Source organism: Panulirus ornatus, chromosome 9, assembly GCF_036320965.1.
Source record: "Panulirus ornatus isolate Po-2019 chromosome 9, ASM3632096v1, whole genome shotgun sequence".
Lineage (NCBI taxonomy): Eukaryota > Metazoa > Arthropoda > Malacostraca > Decapoda > Palinuridae > Panulirus > Panulirus ornatus.
In genome coordinates this window covers 35,567,416-35,586,523 of record NC_092232.1, presented here as the reverse complement: position 1 = coordinate 35,586,523, position 19,108 = coordinate 35,567,416, and the positions used below count along the sequence as shown (strand labels likewise).

At 41.8% G+C, this 19,108-nt stretch overlaps 1 protein-coding gene across 1 annotated transcript in view; it reads right to left on the bottom strand.

The window, feature by feature from the left end:
• LOC139750336 (uncharacterized) overlaps positions 1-19,108 on the bottom strand; it is a 224,672-nt gene that overhangs the window by 191,102 nt on the left and 14,462 nt on the right. Inside the window, exons 3-4 of the mRNA XM_071665015.1 lie at positions 7,629-7,724; positions 4,194-4,324 (exon numbers count right to left, since the gene is read on the bottom strand). Of these exons, the coding sequence (XP_071521116.1) occupies positions 4,194-4,324; positions 7,629-7,724 (227 nt within the window). The remainder of the gene's footprint in view (positions 1-4,193; positions 4,325-7,628; positions 7,725-19,108) is intronic.

Below are 19,108 nucleotides of genomic sequence, written 5' to 3'. Positions count from 1 at the left end.
TTTCCATTCTGCACTCAATCTCTCCCAGTACTTCCTCACACAAGCCTCCTTTCCAAGCTCACTTACTCTCACCACTCTCTTCACCCCAACATTCTCTCTTTTTTTGTGAAAACCTCTACATATCTTCACCTTTGCCTCCACACAATAATGATCAGTCATCCCTCAAGTTGCCCCTCTCAGCACATTAACATCCAAAAGTCTCTCTTTCGGGCGCCTATCAATTAATATGTAATCCAATAATGCTCTTTGGACATCTCTCCTACTTACATTTGTATACTTATGTATTTATTTTATTTTTATTTTGCTTTGTCGCTGTCTCCCGCGTTTGCGAGGTAGCGCAAGGAAACAGACGAAAGAAATGGCCCAACCCACCCCCATACACAATGTATATACATACTCGTCCACACACACAAATATACATACCTATACATCTCAATGTACACATATATATACACACACAGATACATACATATATACCCATGCACACAATTCACACTGTCTGCCTTTATTCATTCCCATCGCCACCTCGCCACACATGGAATACCATCCCCCTCCCCCTTCATGTGGGCGAGGTAGCACTAGGAAAAGACAACAAAGGCCCCATTCGTTCACACTCAGTCTCTAGCTGTCATGCAATAATGCCCGAAACCACAGCTCCCTTTCCACATACAGGCCCCACACAACTTTCCATGGTTTACCCCAGACGCTTCACATGCCCTGATTCAATCCACTGACAGCACGTCAACCCCGGTATACCACATCGATCCAATTCACTCTATTCCTTGCCCTCCTTTCACCCTCCTGCATGTTCAGGCCCCGATCACACAAAATCTTTTTCACTCCATCTTTCCACCTCCAATTTGGTCTCCCACTTCTCCTTGTTCCCTCCACCTCCGACACATATATCCTCTTGGTCAATCTTTCCTCACTCATTCTCTCCATGTGCCCAAACCATTTCAAAACACCCTCTTCTGCTCTCTCAACCACGCTCTTTTTATTTCCACAAATCTCTCTTACCCTTACATTACTTACTCGATCAAACCACCTCACACCACACATTGTCCTCAAACATCTCATTTCCAGCACATCCACCCACCTGCGCACAACTCTATCCATAGCCCACGCCTCGCAACCATACAATATTGTTGGAACCACTATTCCTTCAAACATACCCATTTTTAAAAGCTTTCCGAGATAATGTTCTCGACTTCCACACATTCTTCAAGGCTCCCAGGATTTTCGCCCCCTCCCCCACCCTATGATTCATTTCCGCTTCCATGGTTCCATCCGCAGTCATATCCACTCCCAGATATCTAAAACACTTTACTTCCTCCAGTTTTTCTCCATTCAAACTTACCTCCCAATTGACTTGACCCTCAACCCTACTGTACCTAATAACCTTGCTCTTATTCACATTTACTCTTAACTTTCTTCTTTCACACACTTTACCAAACTCAGTCACCAGCTTCTACAGTTTCTCACATGAATCAGCCACCAGCGCTGTATCATCAGCGAACAACAACTAACTCACTTCCCAAGCTCTCTCATCCACAACAGACTTCATACTTGCCCCTCTTTCCAAAACTCTTGCATTCACCTCCCTAACAACCCCATCCATAAACAAATTAAACAACCATGGAGACATCACACACCCCTGCCGCAAACCTACATTCACTGAGAACCAATCACTTTCCTCTCTTCCTACACGTACACATGCCTTACATCCTCGATAAAAACTTTTCACTGCTTCTAACAACTTGCCTCCTACACCATATATTCTTAATACCTTCCACACTGCTCTTCCCCAGTCTGATGCTCTGTACATGCCTTCACCCTCTCAATCAATACCCTCCCATATAATTTACCAGGAATACTCAACAAACTTATACCTCTGAAATTTGAGCACTCACTCTTATCCCCTTTGCCTTTGTACAATGGCACTATGCACGCATTCCGCCAATCCTCAAGCACCTCACCATGAGTCATACATACATTAAATAACCTTACCAACCAGTCAACAATACAGTCACCCCCTTTTTTAATAAATTCCACTGCAATACCATCCAAACCTGCTGCCTTGCCGGCTTTCATCTTCCGCAAAGCTTTCACTACCTCTTCCCTGTTTACCAAATCATTTTCCCTAACCCTCTCACTTTGCACACCACCTCGACCAAAACACCCTATATCTGCCACTCTATCATCAAACACATTCAACAAACCTTCAAAATACTCACTCCATCTCCTTCTCACATCACCACTACTTGTTATCACCTCCCCATTTGCGCCCTTCACTGAAGTTCCCATTTGCTCCCTTGTCTTACGCACTTTGCACTTTATTTACCTCCTTCCAGAACATCTTTTTATTCTCCCTAAAATTTAATGATACTCTCTCACCCCAACTCTCATTTGCCCTCTTTTTCACCTCTTGCATCTTTCTCTTGACCTCCTGTCTCTTTCTTTTATACATCTCCCACTCAATTGCATTTTTTCCCTGCAAAAATCGTCCAAATGCCTCTCTCTTCTCTTTCACTAATAATCTTACTTCTTCATCCCACCACTCACTACCCTTTCTAATCAACCCACCTCCCACTCTTCTCATGCCACAAGCATCTTTTGCGCAATCCATCACTGATTCCCTAAATACATTCCATTCCTCCCCCACTCCCCTTACTTCCATTGTTCTCACCTTTTTCCATTCTGTACTCAGTCTCTCCTGCTACCTCCTCACACAAGTCTCCTTCCCAAGCTCACTTACTCTCACCACCCTCTTCACCCCAACATTCACTCTTCTTTTCTGAAAACCAATACAAATCTTCACCTTAGCCTCCACAAGATAATGATCAGACATCCCTCCAGTTGCACCTCTCAGCACATTAACATCCAAAAGTCTCTCTTTCGCGCGCCTGTCAATTAACACGTAATCCAATAACGCTCTCTGGCCATCTCTCCTACTTACATAAGTATACTTATGTATATCTCGCTTTTTAAACCAGGTATTCCCAATCACCAGTCCTTTTTCAGCACATAAATCTACAAGCTCTTCACCATTTCCATTTACAACACTGAACACCCCATGTATACCAATTATTCCCTCAACTGCCACATTACTCACCTTTGCATTCAAATCACCCTTCATTATAACCCGGTCTTGTGCATCAAAGCTGCTAACACACTCGCTCAGCTGCTCCCAAAACACTTGCCTCTCATGATCTCTCTTCTCATGACCAGATGCATAGGCACCAATAATCATCCATCTCTCTATCCACTTTCAGTTTTACCCATATCAATCTAGAGTTTACTTTCTTACACACTACCACATACTCCCACAACTCCAGCTTCAGGAGTAGTGCTAATCCTTCCTTTGCTCTTGTCCTCTCACCAACCCCTGATTTTACTCTCAAGACATTCCCAAACCACTCTTTCCCTTTACCCTTGATCTTCGTTTCACTTAGAGCAAAAACATCCAGGTTCCTTTCCTCAAACATACTACCTATCTCTCCTTTTTTTCATCATGGTTACATCCACACACATTTAGAGACACTAATCTGAGCCTTCGACGAGGATGAGCACTCCCCATATGACTCCTTCTTCTGTTTCCCCTTTTAGAAAGTTAAAATACATGGAGGGGAGGGTTTCTAGCCCCCTGCTCCCGTCCCCTTTCGTCACCTTCTATGACACGCAGGGAATGTGTGGGAAGTATTCTTTCTCCCCTATCCCCAGGGATTAATAATGTTATATAATACATAATAAACAATAAAGAATGGCACATCTTTGAGTCAAAGGAATAACAATAAAAACGTTAAATCTTCATTTTACTCCCTCTTAGGAATTTGAAAGTAATCCTTAGCATTGATAGTTTACCACATTTCATTTTGCAAAAAACTTCCTCTACCTCCTCTTTCTTAATCATACCAGTCACAATGATCCTAATGATCCACATCCTACTCCATCTAAAACACAAAATATCCACCTACCAACAATTTAAAACATTCAGCTGAGCATTCTAGAATACCCATTTTTCCTCATTTTCACATCTTTGTTACCACTTACCCATTTTCTCATCTCACTTTTACCCTTAAACGTGCTCTTATTCTTCTCATACCATTCACCTCCTTCCAATACAATTTCTTATTCTCTTTAAGTAAATCAGTCTCTCTCTTCTGATCCCTGAACTGCCTTCTTTTTAATATTACCAATTAAGTCCCTGGGTGGATAAGCTTGTTGAGCAAGGGCACTGCTTGAATGGGAATGAGAGTTCAGCTGTCCTTCATCTTTCTTTGGTGTAGATCGGGCAGTCATCTTCAACTCTGATTCACAGTCTTCCCTAGTAAGGATAAGAAATAAATCAGTAAAAAATACAAATGCACAAACTGTTGGTTGTGCAAAGAAATCCTCCCTAAACTACATGCTAAAATTCAAGATTTTGGAGGAATGCAGCAGACAGACGTAAAAGTAAGGGGAGGGAATGTGTCAGGGGTCCCGAATGATACCTTTTGGATATCAAATCTGATACAAGGGCATTTCTTACAGGGATGGAGTGTGATTGAGTGGGAGATACAAGAGACAACGGCAGGAAGTCAAAAGTAAAATGCAGAGGCTGAAATAAGGGGGAAATTGTTAGATGGGGAGAGCAAGTATCAACAAACTTTGAGGAGAATAAGATGTTTTGGAAGGAAGTTAAGTGTGAGGAAAACAAGAAAACAAATAAGAACAATGATGAAAGGGGCAAATGGGGAAGTGTTATCAGGCGGGGATGAGGTGAAGAGCAGACAGAGCGAGTACTCTGAAGGACTGTTGAATGTGTTTGACGATACGATGGCTGATGTTGAGCATTTGGTTCATGGAGATTTGTAAAGTGAGAGTCATGAAATATGGTGTGGTGAAAGCCTTGCATACAGAGAAATGCAGCAAGACAGCTGGAGTGGTTGGTAATGCACTTGAATTTTGTAAGAAGGGGGTGACTGATGTTGAATGGTCAGTCAGGATTTTCAGTGCATGTATGGATCATGGTGACATTCTTAAGGACTGGCGGAATGCCTGTATGGTGCCACTGTACAAAGGCAAGGGGGACAAAGATGAAAGTTCTATTTACAGAAGATTAAGTCTGTTGAGTGTATTTGGTAAGTTGTATAGAAAGGTGGTGATTGTGGGGATGGTGGCATGCACAAAGCAACATACTAGGGAAGAAATTGAGGAAGGACAATGTGGTTTCAGGACAGGCAAGGGATGTGTAGATTAGATGGCTGGTTTGAAGAATGTCACAAGAAATACGTGGAGAAACATAAGGATTCCTAAGTAACATTTTTGGATCAGGAGAATATAATAGGGTTGATGGATAAGTTCTACGGAAGGTACTATAAAGTTTTTATCAAGAGTAAGGAATGTGTGAGTAGGTACAAAGGAGGGAGAGTGGTTTAAGGGGAATGTGATGTCACCACAGCTGTTTAATTTGTTTATGGATAGACTGATGAGAGAGGCGAGTGCAAGGGTCTTTGAGAAAGAAGCAGGTATGGAGTTGGTTGTAGTTTTTCTTTGCTGATATGGTGCCAATGGCAGATTCGAGTAAGAAACTGCAGAAGCTGGTAAGCAAGTTTGGGAGAATTTGAAAGGACAAATATCAGTAAATGAGAATGATAGCAAAGTTATTAAGTTTAGCAATGAAAAAAAAGATTATTTGGAGTGAGAGTTTTGATGGAGTGTTTTAAATACCTTAAAATATATATGGCAGCTAATGGAAGCATGGCAAAGGTCTTGACTGCATATAAAAATGTGGAAAGAGAGATCACTTTCTTCAAGGGCAAAGATAAGTTTGTTTGATGATATGCATAGCAGTCCCATCAGAACTCTCTTAGTATGAGGGGAGAGCTATACATAAAAATGTAAATGATGGATGAATGTGTTGGAAAGGAAATGTGTGAGAACAATTTGTGGTGTGAGGAAGGGTGATCAACTAAAAATGATACAGGGTGTGCTAAAATTGTCTGAACATGTGGGGAGGATAGTGAGGAAAGGATGACTAAAAGCAGACACTTGTAAATGTCAAAAGTGGAAGGAACAAGGAAAAGATGAAAACCAAGGGGGGGTGGATGGATGGGTGAAGGATGCTCTGAAGGCTCAGGGATTGAACCATGAAAATGATATAGGGTATGCTAAAATTGTCTGAACATGTGGGAAGGATAGTGAGGAAAGGATGACTAAAAGCAGACACTTGTAAATGTCAAAAGTGGAAGGAACAAGGAAAAGATGAAAACCAAGGGGAGGTGGAATGATGTGTGAAAGATGCTCTGAAGGCTCTGGGACTGAACCTCCAGGAGGGTACGATGCATATAAGTGACAGAGCGAATTGGAGCAATGTGGATTACAAGGAATGATATGCTGTCAATGTGCTGAACTAAGCCAGTTAGGGTAAACCACAGAAAGGTCTGTGGGGCTTGACTGTGAGTGGGGGCTCTGGTTTCTGTGCATTATACATGACAGCTGGAGAAGGATGTGAATGAGTGAAGTCAATATTTTTTCTATTCTTGGTACTACCTAGCAAATGTGAGAGATGGCAATATGTATGAAAAAAATCGTCTGACTCTGACAATTCTTAGAAGTCTAATAAAATTCAAGAAATGCAAAATCTCACTTTCAAACTGAATGCCCTCAGCACTGCCAACCTCAGTATATCAGAATTTTAAAGAATACCCAAGCAATTAATAATGTGAGTTACTGACATATGAAGGATGATCATGTGTGCCTAAGAAATGCTTTCAGAAGTACAGCTATACATAAATGACAGAGAGCACATCATCTATCTATCTATAATGTCCATTTCTTCTGGGAACTCCCAACAAGGGGTGACCACAGAAAGAATCTCCACTTATCCCTGTCCTTACATGCCTCCCACTCATACACCATTCCATTTTGAATGATTGGGGCCTGAACATACAGGAGGTGAAGTGCCTGAGGATTGGCGGAATGCATGTATAGGGCCACTGTACAAAGGCAAGGATGATAAACTGCAGAGGCATAAGTTTGTTGAGTATTTCTGGGAAATTGTATGGGAGGGTATTGATTGAGAGGGTTAAGGCATACACAGAGCATCAGACAGGGGAGGAGCAGTGTGGTTTCAGAAGTGGCACAGGATGTGTGGATCAGGTCTTTGCTTTGAAGAATGTGTGTGTGAAATATTTAGTAAAACAGATGGATTTATATGTGCCATTTATGGATCTGGAGAAGGCATATGATAGGGTTGATAGAAATGCTTTGTGAAAGGTCTTAACAGTATATGGTGTGGAAGGTAAGCTGCTAAAAGCAGTGAAAAGTTTTCATCAAGGACGTCAGGCATGTGTATGGGTAGGAAGAGAGGAGAGGGGCAAGTATGCAGTCTGTTTGGGATGAGAGGGGATGGGAAGTGAGTCAGTTGCTGTTTGCTGATGATTCAAATGTTCATGGATTAATAAATAGTGGTAAGAGAAAAAATGAAGGAAGAAACATCTAATTCCACAGGAAGAATTAGGAAATTCTCTTAATGGGAAACACATACAAAAATGGAAAAAGATATTTCAATCAAGCACATTTTGTACCCAAAGCCTTCTATCTTCCAAAATAAATAAAGAAAATAATCTAAATTAAGAATACTTCACCCTTTTTGTTCCTCCATATCAAACTTTTCAGAATCCTTGGAAGCAGTTGAATCTCTCAACTCTCTTTTCGCACTTGTGGACTTCAGACCTTCCAATCTGTGAGGAAAAATGATACATACAGAAAATACACAACAATAACCCCAAACTCTCAATATGACACATTAAAATCAGGATCAGCATGTCAGTTCCCTAATGAAATAGGGGAGTGGCAAAATTCAAAAGAGTATCTGAGATAAATTACTAACAATTAATATTTTCATTTATTTACTATACTTAGATAAGAGTGAGTGCTCAAATTACAGAGGTATAAGTTTGTTGAGTATTCCTGGTAAATTATATGGGAGGGTATTGATTGAGAGGGTGAAGGCATGTACAGAGCATCAGATTGGGGAAGAGCAGTGTGGTTTCAGAAGTGGTAGAGGATGTGTGGATCAGGTGTTTGCTTTGAAGAATGTATGTGAGAAATACTTAGAAAAGCAAATGGATTTGCATGTAGCATTTATGGATCTGGAGAAGGCATATGATAGAGTTGATAGAGATGCTCTGTGGAAGGTATTAAGAATATATGGTGTGGGAGGCAAGTTGTTAGAAGCAGTGAAAAGTTTTTATCGAGGATGTAAGGCATGTGTACGTGTAGGAAGAGAGGAAAGTGATTGGTTCTCAGTGAATGTAGGTTTGCGGCAGGGGTGTGTGATGTCTCCATGGTTGTTTAATTTGTTTATGGATGGGGTTGTTAGGGAGGTGAATGCAAGAGTTTTGGAAAGAGGGGCAAGTATGAAGTCTGTTGGGGATGAGAGAGCTTGGGAAGTGAGTCAGTTGTTGTTCGCTGATGATACAGCGCTGGTGGCTGATTCATGTGAGAAACTGCAGAAGCTGGTGACTGAGTTTGGTAAAGTGTGTGAAAGAAGAAAGTTAAGAGTAAATGTGAATAAGAGCAAGGTTATTAGGTACAGTAGGGTTGAGGGTCAAGTCAATTGGGAGGTGAGTTTGAATGGAGAAAAACTGGAGGAAGTAAAGTGTTTTAGATATCTGGGAGTGGATCTGGCAGCGGATGGAACCATGGAAGCGGAAGTGGATCATAGGGTGGGGGAGGTGGCGAAAATTCTGGGAGCCTTGAAGAATGTGTGGAAGTCGAGAACATTATCTCGGAAAGCAAAAATGGGTGTGTTTGAAGGAATAGTGGTTCCAACAATGTTGTATGGTTGCGAGGCGTGGGCTATGGATAGAGTGGTGCGCAGGAGGATGGATGTGCTGGAAATGAGATGTTTGAGGACAATGTGTGGTGTGAGGTGGTTTGATCAAGTAAGTAACGTAAGTGTAAGAGAGATGAGTGGAAATAAAAAGAGCGTGGTTGAGAGAGCAGAAAGGGTGTTTTGAAATGGTTTGGGCACATGGAGAGAATGAGTGAGGAAAGGTTGACCAAGAGGATATATGTGTCGGAGGTGGAGGGAACGAGGAGAAGAGGGAGACCAAATTGGAGGTGGAAAGATGGAGTGAAAAAGATTTTGTGTGATCGGGGCCTGAACATGCAGGAGGGTGAAAGGAGGGCAAGGAATAGAGTGAACTGGAGCGATGTGGTATACCGGGGTTGACGTGCTGTCAGTGGATTGAATCAGGGCATGTGAAGCGTCTGGGGTAAGCCATGGAAAGCTGTGTAGGTATGTATATTTGCGTGTGTGGACGTATGTATATACATGTGTATGGGGGTGGGTTGAGCCATTTCTTTCGTCTGTTTCCTTGCGCTACCTCGCAAACGCGGGAGACAGCGACAAAGCAAAAAAAAAAAAAAAAAAAAAAATATATATACACACACAGACATATACATACATACACATGTACATAATTCATACTTGCTGCCTTCATTCATTCCTGTCGCCACCCCGCCACACATGAAATGACAACCCCCTCCCCCGCATGTGCTATAGGTAGTGCCAGAAAAAGATAACAAAGGCCACATTTGTTCACACTCAGTCTCTAGCTGTCATGTATAATGTACATGCACTCTCATTTGCCCTCTTTTTCCCTTCTTGCACCTTTCTCTTGACCTCTTCCCTCTTTCTTTTATACATTTCCCACTCATTTGCACTATTTCCCTGCAAAAATCGTCCAAATGCTTCTCTTTTCTCTTTCACTAACAATCTTACTTCTTCATCCCTTGCGCTCACTACCCTTTCTAATCTGCCCACCTCCCACGCTTCTCATGCCACAAGCATCTTTTGCGCAAACCATCACTGCTTCCCTAAATACATCCCATTCCTACCCCACTCACCTTACATCCTTTGCTCTCACCTTTTTCCATTCTGCACATAGTCTCTCCTGGTACTTCCTCACACAAGTCCCCTTCCCAAGCTCACTTACTTGAGGGAGATCAATTAATAATGGGAATGTTTTGGGAGTAAAGTCAGGGGTTGGTGAGAGGACAAGAGCAAGGGAAGGAGTAGCACTAACCCTGAAACAGGAGTGGTGGGAGTATGTGATTGAGTGTAAGAAAGTAAACTCAAGATTGATATGGGTAAAACTGAAATTGGATGGAGAGAGATGGGTGATTATTGGTGCATATGCACTTGGGCATGAGAAGAAAGATCATGAGAGGCAAGTGTTTTGGGAGCAGGTGAGTGAGTGTGTTAATAGTTTTGATGCACGAGACCGGGTTATAGTGATGGGTGATTTGAACGCAAAGGTGAGTAATGTGGCAGTTGAGGGAATAACTGGTGTACATGGGGTGTTCAGTGTTATAAATGGAAATGGTGAAGAGCTTGTAGATTTGTGTGCTGAAAAAGGACTGGTGATTGGGAATAACTGGTTTAAAAAGAGAGATATGCATAAGTATACATATGTAAGTAGGAGAGATGGCCAGAGAGCATTATTGGTTTATGTGTTAATTGATAGGCATGCGAGAGAGAACTTTGGATGTTAAGGTGTTGAGAGGTGCAACTGGAGGGATGTCTGATCATTATCTTGTCGAGGCGAAGGTGAAAATTTGTAGAGGTTTTCAGAAAAGAAGAGAGAATGTTGGGGTGAAGAGAGTGGTGAGAGTAAGTGAGTTTGGGAAGGAGACTTGTGTGAAGAAGTACCAGGATAGACCGAGTGCAGAATGGAAAAATGAGAGAGCAAAGGACGTAAGGGGAGTGGAGGAAGAATGGGATGTATTTTGGGAAGCAGTGATGGCTTGCACGAAAGATGCTTGTGGCATGAGAAGTGTGGGAGGTGGGCAAATTAGAAAGGGTAGTGAGTGATGAGATGAAGAAGTAAGATTATTAGTCAAAGAGAAAAGAGAGGCATTTGGACGAGTTTTGCAGGGAAATAGTGCAAATGACTGGGAGATGTATAAAAGAAAGAGGCAGGAGGTCAAGAGAAAGGTGCAAGAGGTGAAAAAGAGGGCAAATGAGAGTTGGGGAGAGAGAGTATCATTAGATTTCTGGGAGAATAAAAAGATCTTTTGGAAGGAGGCAAAAAAATGCATAAGACAAGAGAACAAATGGCAACATCGGTGAAGGGGGTTAATGGGGAGGTGAAAACAAGTTGTGGTGATGTGAGGAGATGGAGTGAGTATTTTGAAGGTTTGATGAATGTGTCAGATGATAGAGTGGCAGATATAGGGTGTTTTGGTTGAGGTGGTGTGCAAAGTGAGAGGGTTAGGGAGAATGATTTGATAAACAGAGAAGAGGTATTAAAAGCTTTGCAGAAGATGAAAGCCAGCAAGGCAGCAGGTTTGGATGGTACTGCAGTGGAATTTATTTAAAAAGGGGGTGACTGTGCTGTTGACTGGTTGGTAAGAATATCTAATGTATGTATGACTCATGGTGAGGTGCCTGAGGATTGGTGGAAGGCATGCATAGTGCCACTGTACAAAGGCAAAGGGGATAAGAGTGAGTGCTCAAATTACAGAGGTATAAGTTTGTTGAGTATTCCTGGGAAATTATATGAGAGGGTATTGATGGAGAGGGTGAAGGCATGTACAGAGTATCAACTTGGAGAAGAGCAGTGTGGTTTCAGAAGTGGTAAAGGATGTGTGGATCAGGTGTTTGCCTTCAAGAATGTTTGAGAATACTTAGAAAAGAAAATGGATTTGTATGGAGCATTTATGGATCTGGAGAAGGCATATGATATGAGTTGATGGAGATGCTTTGTGGAAGGTATTAAGAATATATGGTGTGGGAGACAAGTTGTTAGAAGCAGTGAAAAGTTTTTATCGAGGATGTAAGGCATATGTGTGAGTGGGAAGAGAGGAGAGTGATTGGTTCTCAGTGAATGTTGTTTAATTTGTTTATGGATGGGGTTGTTAGGGAGGTGAATGGAAGAGTTTTGGTTAGAGAAACATTGAGAGACGGGGCAAGTATTGCAGCTGTTGTGGATAGAGAAAGGGCATGGGAAAAAATAATAAAATAAAAAAAGTAAAAAATCTGTCAAAGTCTATCTTAATAAAGAATAAAAAATTTTGATGCAGAAAAAAAAAGTAAGGATTTCATAATAAAGTATATAATAATGAAATGATAAACTTTCGTAAATAAAGAAAAAGTGAGTCTTCCAAAATATTTTTAATGTCTGAAAAATTAAAAGTGAAAAAATTTATAAAAAAAATGAGAAATAAATTAAGGAATAGATTAATTGGTTAGTAAAGATTACAATGAAAAAGAAAAAAGTGACTCAAAAAAGTTCTACTCTTAAAGTTTATAAAAAATTGAAATAAAAAAAAGTGTTTTCCAAAAATCGAGATAAGAGAAAAGTTCTAAAATTTTACAAAAATACAGTGATTTTTTTATTCTATGGAAAAAACCTTTAAAACCATAAGACATAAAAAAAAGAAAAAAAGTGAGTGTAACCCAAAGAAAGAATTCCTAAATAACAAAGTTGGTTTTTTAAAAAGTAAAAAGAAATATTAACAAAAAAAAAGTGAAGGTTAAAAGATGCTTAAAAAGATTAAATTAAAACAAAAGCAATTAAAGAATTAAAGAAAAGAAATAATACAAGATATTAGAGAAAGGTAAATAACAACGTAACAAAAAAGTGATGAAAGTGAGTAGTTCTAAGTGTAGGTGTTAAAAAGTGAGTCGGTGTTGTTTCGCTGATGATACAGCATGGTGGCTGATTCTGAGTGAGATACTGCAGAAGTTGCGTTGACTGTGAGGTTTGGTATGATGTGTGAAAGAGGAAGCTGAAGTAACATGTGACATAGAGAGCAAGGTTATTAGGTTACAGAAGGGTTGAAACAAGTCAAGCTGGGAGGGTAGTTGAATGGTAGAAAAACTGATGGAAGTGAATTTTTTATTTTTTTAATATACTTGGCCGACTGTCTCCGCGGTTTGCGATTGGTTGCGCTAAGGAAACAGACGAAGAAATGGCCAAAAAAACCCCCCCCATTCACTAATGTATATACATACGTCCACACATTTAAATATACTTTCTACACAGACTATCCATTGGTTTACCCAGGACCGCTGCACATTGCCCGAGAATTAAATCCACTGACAGCACTTCAAACCCCGGTAGACCAAATGCTAATTCACGTCTATTCTTGCGCCTCCTTTCTACCCCTCCTGCCCTGGTCAGGCCCCGATCACACAAATTCTTGAGTATCACTCCTTCTTTTCACCTCCCAATTGGGTGCTCCCTCTTTTTCCTTGGTTCCCTCCACCTCAACATAGCATATATCCTCTTGGTCAAGTCTTTTCCTCAGCTCATCCTCTCCATGTTGCCCGAAACACTTCAAAAACACCTCTTCTGGCTCTGACTCAACCCACGCTCTTTTTATTTCACACAGCATTTCTCTTTCCCTTTTCGTTACGCAGCGGATCAACCACCTCACAACACATCATTATTGTCTCTCGAAAAACATCTCTATTTCAGCAATCCAGCCTCCTGGCAAAACTGCTATCCGATAGCCCACAGCCTCGCAACCATACAATCATTGGTGCGGAACCAGACTATTCGCTTCCAAACTACCGATTTGTTGCTTCTGAGTTAATGTTCTCGATCTCCACACATTCTTCAAGGCCCCCAGAATTTTCGCACCTCCCACCACCCGATGATTTCCACTTCGCTCTTCCATGGGTTCATCCGCTGCCAGATCCTCTCAGATATTCAAAACACATTCACCTGTCCTCCAAGTTTTTCTGCTCCATTTCGAAACTACCTCCAATTGACTGACCTCAACCCTACTGTACCTAATAACCTTTGCTCTGTATACACATTTACTCTTAACTGTCTTTCTTCCCACACTTTACCAAACTCAGGTCACCTGCTTCTGCCGTTTCAACATGAATCAGCCCAACACTCAGCGCTGATGTCGATCAGGAACAACAAACTGATCACTTCCAAGCGTCTCTTCATCCCACAACAGACTGATACTTGCCCCTCTTTCCAAAACTCGTATCATTCACCTCCTAACACCCCATCATGAAAGACAAATTAAAGACAACCATGGAGACATCACATTCCCCTGCCGCATACCTACATAGCTACTGAGGAGAACGCATTCACTTTCCGCTCTTCCATACATCGTTTAACATGCCTTACAATCCTCGATAAAAACTTTTCACTGCGTCTAACAACTTTCCCCTCCCAACATATATTCTTAATATCCTTCCACAGAGCTCTCTATCAACTTCTATCATATTGCCTTCTACAGATCCAGAAATGCTACATACAAATCCATGTTGCTTTTATAATATTTCTCAATTCCATTCTTCAATGCGAAACACCTGATCCACACATCCCTCTCACCATCTCTGATGAAACCCACTGCTCTTCCCCAATTGATGATGCTATGTTCATGCCTTACCCTCTCACTCATTACCCTCCCATAATATTTACGCCAGGAATACTCAACCAAAACTTATACCTCTGTAATTTGAGCTCACTCACTCTTATCCTTTGCCTTTGTACAATGGCAGCTATGCAAGCATTCGCCAATCCTCCAGGCACCTCACCATTAGTTCATCATACATTAAATAACTTACAACAGGTCGCAACAATACAGTCACCCCATTTTTAATTAAATTCCACTGAATACCATCCAAACTGCTGCCTTGCTGCTTTCATCTCCGGCGCAAGCTTTCACTACCTCTTCTCTGTTTACCAAATCTTTTTTCCCTAACACTGCTCACTTTGCACACCACTCGACCAAAACACCATATATTGCCACTTCTATCATCCTAACACATTGCAGAAAAACCTTCGAAACCTTATACCTCTGTAATTTGAGCGCGCACTCACTCGTATCCACTTTGCTTTGTAACAATGGCATATGCACGATTCGCCGAGTCCTCAGGGCACCTCTCCCTGAGTCATACATACAATTAAATAGAGCCTTACCAACCAGTCATACAATACTGTCACCCCCTTTTAATAAATTCCACTGCCATAGTACCATCCAAAACATGCTGCCTTGCCGGCTGTCATCTTTCGCAAAGTTTTTCACTACCTCTTCTCTGTTTACCAAACATTTTCTAGCCCCTCTCACTTTGCACACCACCTCGACCAAAACACCCGATATCCTGCAAACTCTATCATCAAACACATTCAAAGATCCTTCAAAAGACTTACATTCCAGCTCCTTTCACATCACCACTATTTTGTTATCACTCCATTTGCGCCCTTCACTGAATTTTCCATTTGCACCTTGTCTTACGCACTTTATTTATCCTCCTTCCAGAACATTCTTTTTATTTCCTCTAAAATTGAATGATACTGCTTCACCCACTCTCATTTTGCCTTTTTTTCACCTCTTGCACCTTTCTCTTGACGCTCCTGTCTTTTTTCTTTTATACATCTCCACACTCAATTGCTATTTTTTTCCCTCACAAATCGTTCCAATTGCCTCTCTCTTTCTTTTCACTAATTTTACTCTTTACTTCTTCATCCCACACTCACTACCCTTTCTAATCGACCACATACCACTCTTCTCATGCCACAAGTCATCTTTTGCGCAATCCATCACTGATTCCCTAAATACATCACATTCCTCCCCACTCCCCTTAACTTCACTTGTTCTCACCTTTTTTTTCCATTCTGTACTCGGTCTTCCTGGTACTTCCTCACACAAGTCTCATTCCCAAAGCTCACTTACTCTCATCACCCTCTTCACCCCCAAAATTCCTTTCTTTTCTGAAAACCCAAACAAATCTTCACCTTAGCCTCCACAAGATATGATCAGACTCCCTCAGTTGCACCTTCACAGCACCATGTTAACATCCAAAAGTCTCTCTTTCGCACGCCTCGTCAATAACAACACGTAAATCCAATAACGCTCTCTGGCATCTTCTCCTACTTACTTAAAGGTATCTTATGTATATCTCTGCTTTTAAACCAGGTATTCCCAATCATCAGTCCTTGTCAAGCGCACTAAAAAATAAAAAACTACAAGCTTCTTCACCATTTCCATTTCAACACTGAACACCCCATGTATACCAATGATTCCCTTCAGACTGCCACATTACTTCACCGTTGCATTCAAATCTCACAGATCATATACCCTCGCGGTCTCGTGGCATCAAAACCACTATACAACTCAGTTCAGCAGCTGCTCCCAAAAACACTCTGCCTGCTCCTGATCTTTCTTCTCATGCCCAGGTGCATATGCACAATAATCCACCCACCTCTCCTCTATCACTTTCAGTTGACCATATTATCGAGAATTTACTTTCTTACATTCTATCACATTCCACAACTCCTGTTTCAGGAGTATTGCTGACTCTTCCCTTGCTTCTTGTCCTCTCACTAACCCCTGACTTTACTCCCCAGGTACATTACCCAAACCATCTCTTCCCCCTTTTACCTTGAGCTTCGTTACACTGCAGAGCCAGAAAAGCATCAGGTTCCTTTCCTCAAAACTACTACCTATCTCTCCTTTTTTCAACTTCTGGTTACATCACACACATCTATAGGCACCCCCTACTTCTGACGACCTTCGAGGAGGATGAGCACTTCCCGTACTGTGATCCTTCTTCTGTTCCATTTGTAGCAGAGTTAATACAAGGAGGGGAGGATTTCTGGCCCCCCGCTCGCACGTTCCCCTCTTCGTACGCATTCTAGACACAGCATGAGCATACGTGGGCAGCTATTCTTTCTCCCCTATCACCGGGTTGATCTATCATATATACATAAATGAGAGGAAGTGACTGTGTTTTAGTATCTCAGAGTGGATTTGGGCAGCAGAAGATGGGACCATGGAAGCGGGGAAATGAGTCATAGGTGGGGGAGGGGGTGAACGTTCTGGGAGCGTTCGAAAATGTGTGGAAGGTGTGAGAACATTATCTCGGAAAGCAAAAATGGGTGTGTTTGAAGGAATAGTGGTTCCAACAATGTTGTATGGTTGCGAGGCGTGGGCTATGGATAGAGTGGTGCGCAGGAGGATGGATGTGCTGGAAATGAGATGTTTGAGGACAATGTGTGGTGTGAGGTGGTTTGATCAAGTAAGTAACGTAAGTGTAAGAGAGATGAGTGGAAATAAAAAGAGCGTGGTTGAGAGAGCAGAAAGGGTGTTTTGAAATGGTTTGGGCACATGGAGAGAATGAGTGAGGAAAGGTTGACCAAGAGGATATATGTGTCGGAGGTGGAGGGAACGAGGAGAAGAGGGAGACCAAATTGGAGGTGGAAAGATGGAGTGAAAAAGATTTTGTGTGATCGGGGCCTGAACATGCAGGAGGGTGAAAGGAGGGCAAGGAATAGAGTGAACTGGAGCGATGTGGTATACCGGGGTTGACGTGCTGTCAGTGGATTGAATCAGGGCATGTGAAGCGTCTGGGGTAAGCCATGGAAAGCTGTGTAGGTATGTATATTTGCGTGTGTGGACGTATGTATATACATGTGTATGGGGGTGGGTTGAGCCATTTCTTTCGTCTGTTTCCTTGCGCTACCTCGCAAACGCGGGAGACAGCGACAAAGCAAAAAAAAAAAAAAAAAAAAAAAATATATACACACACAGACATATACATACATACACATGTACATAATTCATACTTGCTGCCTTCATTCATTCCTGTCGCCACCCCGCCACACATGAAATGACAACCCCCTCCCCCGCATGTGCTATAGGTAGTGCCAGAAAAAGATAACAAAGGCCACATTTGTTCACACTCAGTCTCTAGCTGTCATGTATAATGTACATGCACTCTCATTTGCCCTCTTTTTCCCTTCTTGCACCTTTCTCTTGACCTCTTCCCTCTTTCTTTTATACATTTCCCACTCATTTGCACTATTTCCCTGCAAAAATCGTCCAAATGCTTCTCTTTTCTCTTTCACTAACAATCTTACTTCTTCATCCCTTGCGCTCACTACCCTTTCTAATCTGCCCACCTCCCACGCTTCTCATGCCACAAGCATCTTTTGCGCAAACCATCACTGCTTCCCTAAATACATCCCATTCCTACCCCACTCACCTTACATCCTTTGCTCTCACATTTTTCCATTCTGCACATAGTCTCTCCTGGTACTTCCTCACACAAGTCCCCTTCCCAAGCTCACTTACTTGAGGGAGATCAATTAATAATGGGAATGTTTTGGGAGTAAAGTCAGGGGTTGGTGAGAGGACAAGAGCAAGGGAAGGAGTAGCACTAACCCTGAAACAGGAGTGGTGGGAGTATGTGATTGAGTGTAAGAAAGTAAACTCAAGATTGATATGGGTAAAACTGAAATTGGATGGAGAGAGATGGGTGATTATTGGTGCATATGCACTTGGGCATGAGAAGAAAGATCATGAGAGGCAAGTGTTTTGGGAGCAGGTGAGTGAGTGTGTTAATAGTTTTGATGCACGAGACCTGGGTTATAGTGATGGGTGATTTGAACGCAAAGGTGAGTAATGTGGCAGTTGAGGGAATAACTGGTGTACATGGGGTGTTCAGTGTTATAAATGGAAATGGTGAAGAGCTTGTAGATTTGTGTGCTGAAAAAGGACTGGTGATTGGGAATAACTGGTTTAAAAAGAGAGATATGCATAAGTATACATATGTAAGTAGGAGAGATGGCCAGAGAGCATTATTGGTTTATGTGTTAATTGATAGGCATGCGAGAGAGAACTTTGGATGTTAAGGTGTTGAGAGGTGCAACTGGAGGGATGTCTGATCATTATCTTGTCGAGGCGAAGGTGAAAATTTGTAGAGGTTTTCAGAAAAGAAGAGAGAATGTTGGGGTGAAGAGAGTGGTGAGAGTAAGTGAGTTTGGGAAGGAGACTTGTGTGAAGAAGTACCAGGATAGACCGAGTGCAGAATGGAAAAATGAGAGAGCAAAGGACGTAAGGGGAGTGGAGGAAGAATGGGATGTATTTAGGGAAGCAGTGATGGCTTGCACGAAAGATGCTTGTGGCATGAGAAGTGTGGGAGGTGGGCAAATTAGAAAGGGTAGTGAGTGATGAGATGAAGAAGTAAGATTATTAGTCAAAGAGAAAAGAGAGGCATTTGGACGAGTTTTGCAGGGAAATAGTGCAAATGACTGGGAGATGTATAAAAGAAAGAGGCAGGAGGTCAAGAGAAAGGTGCAAGAGG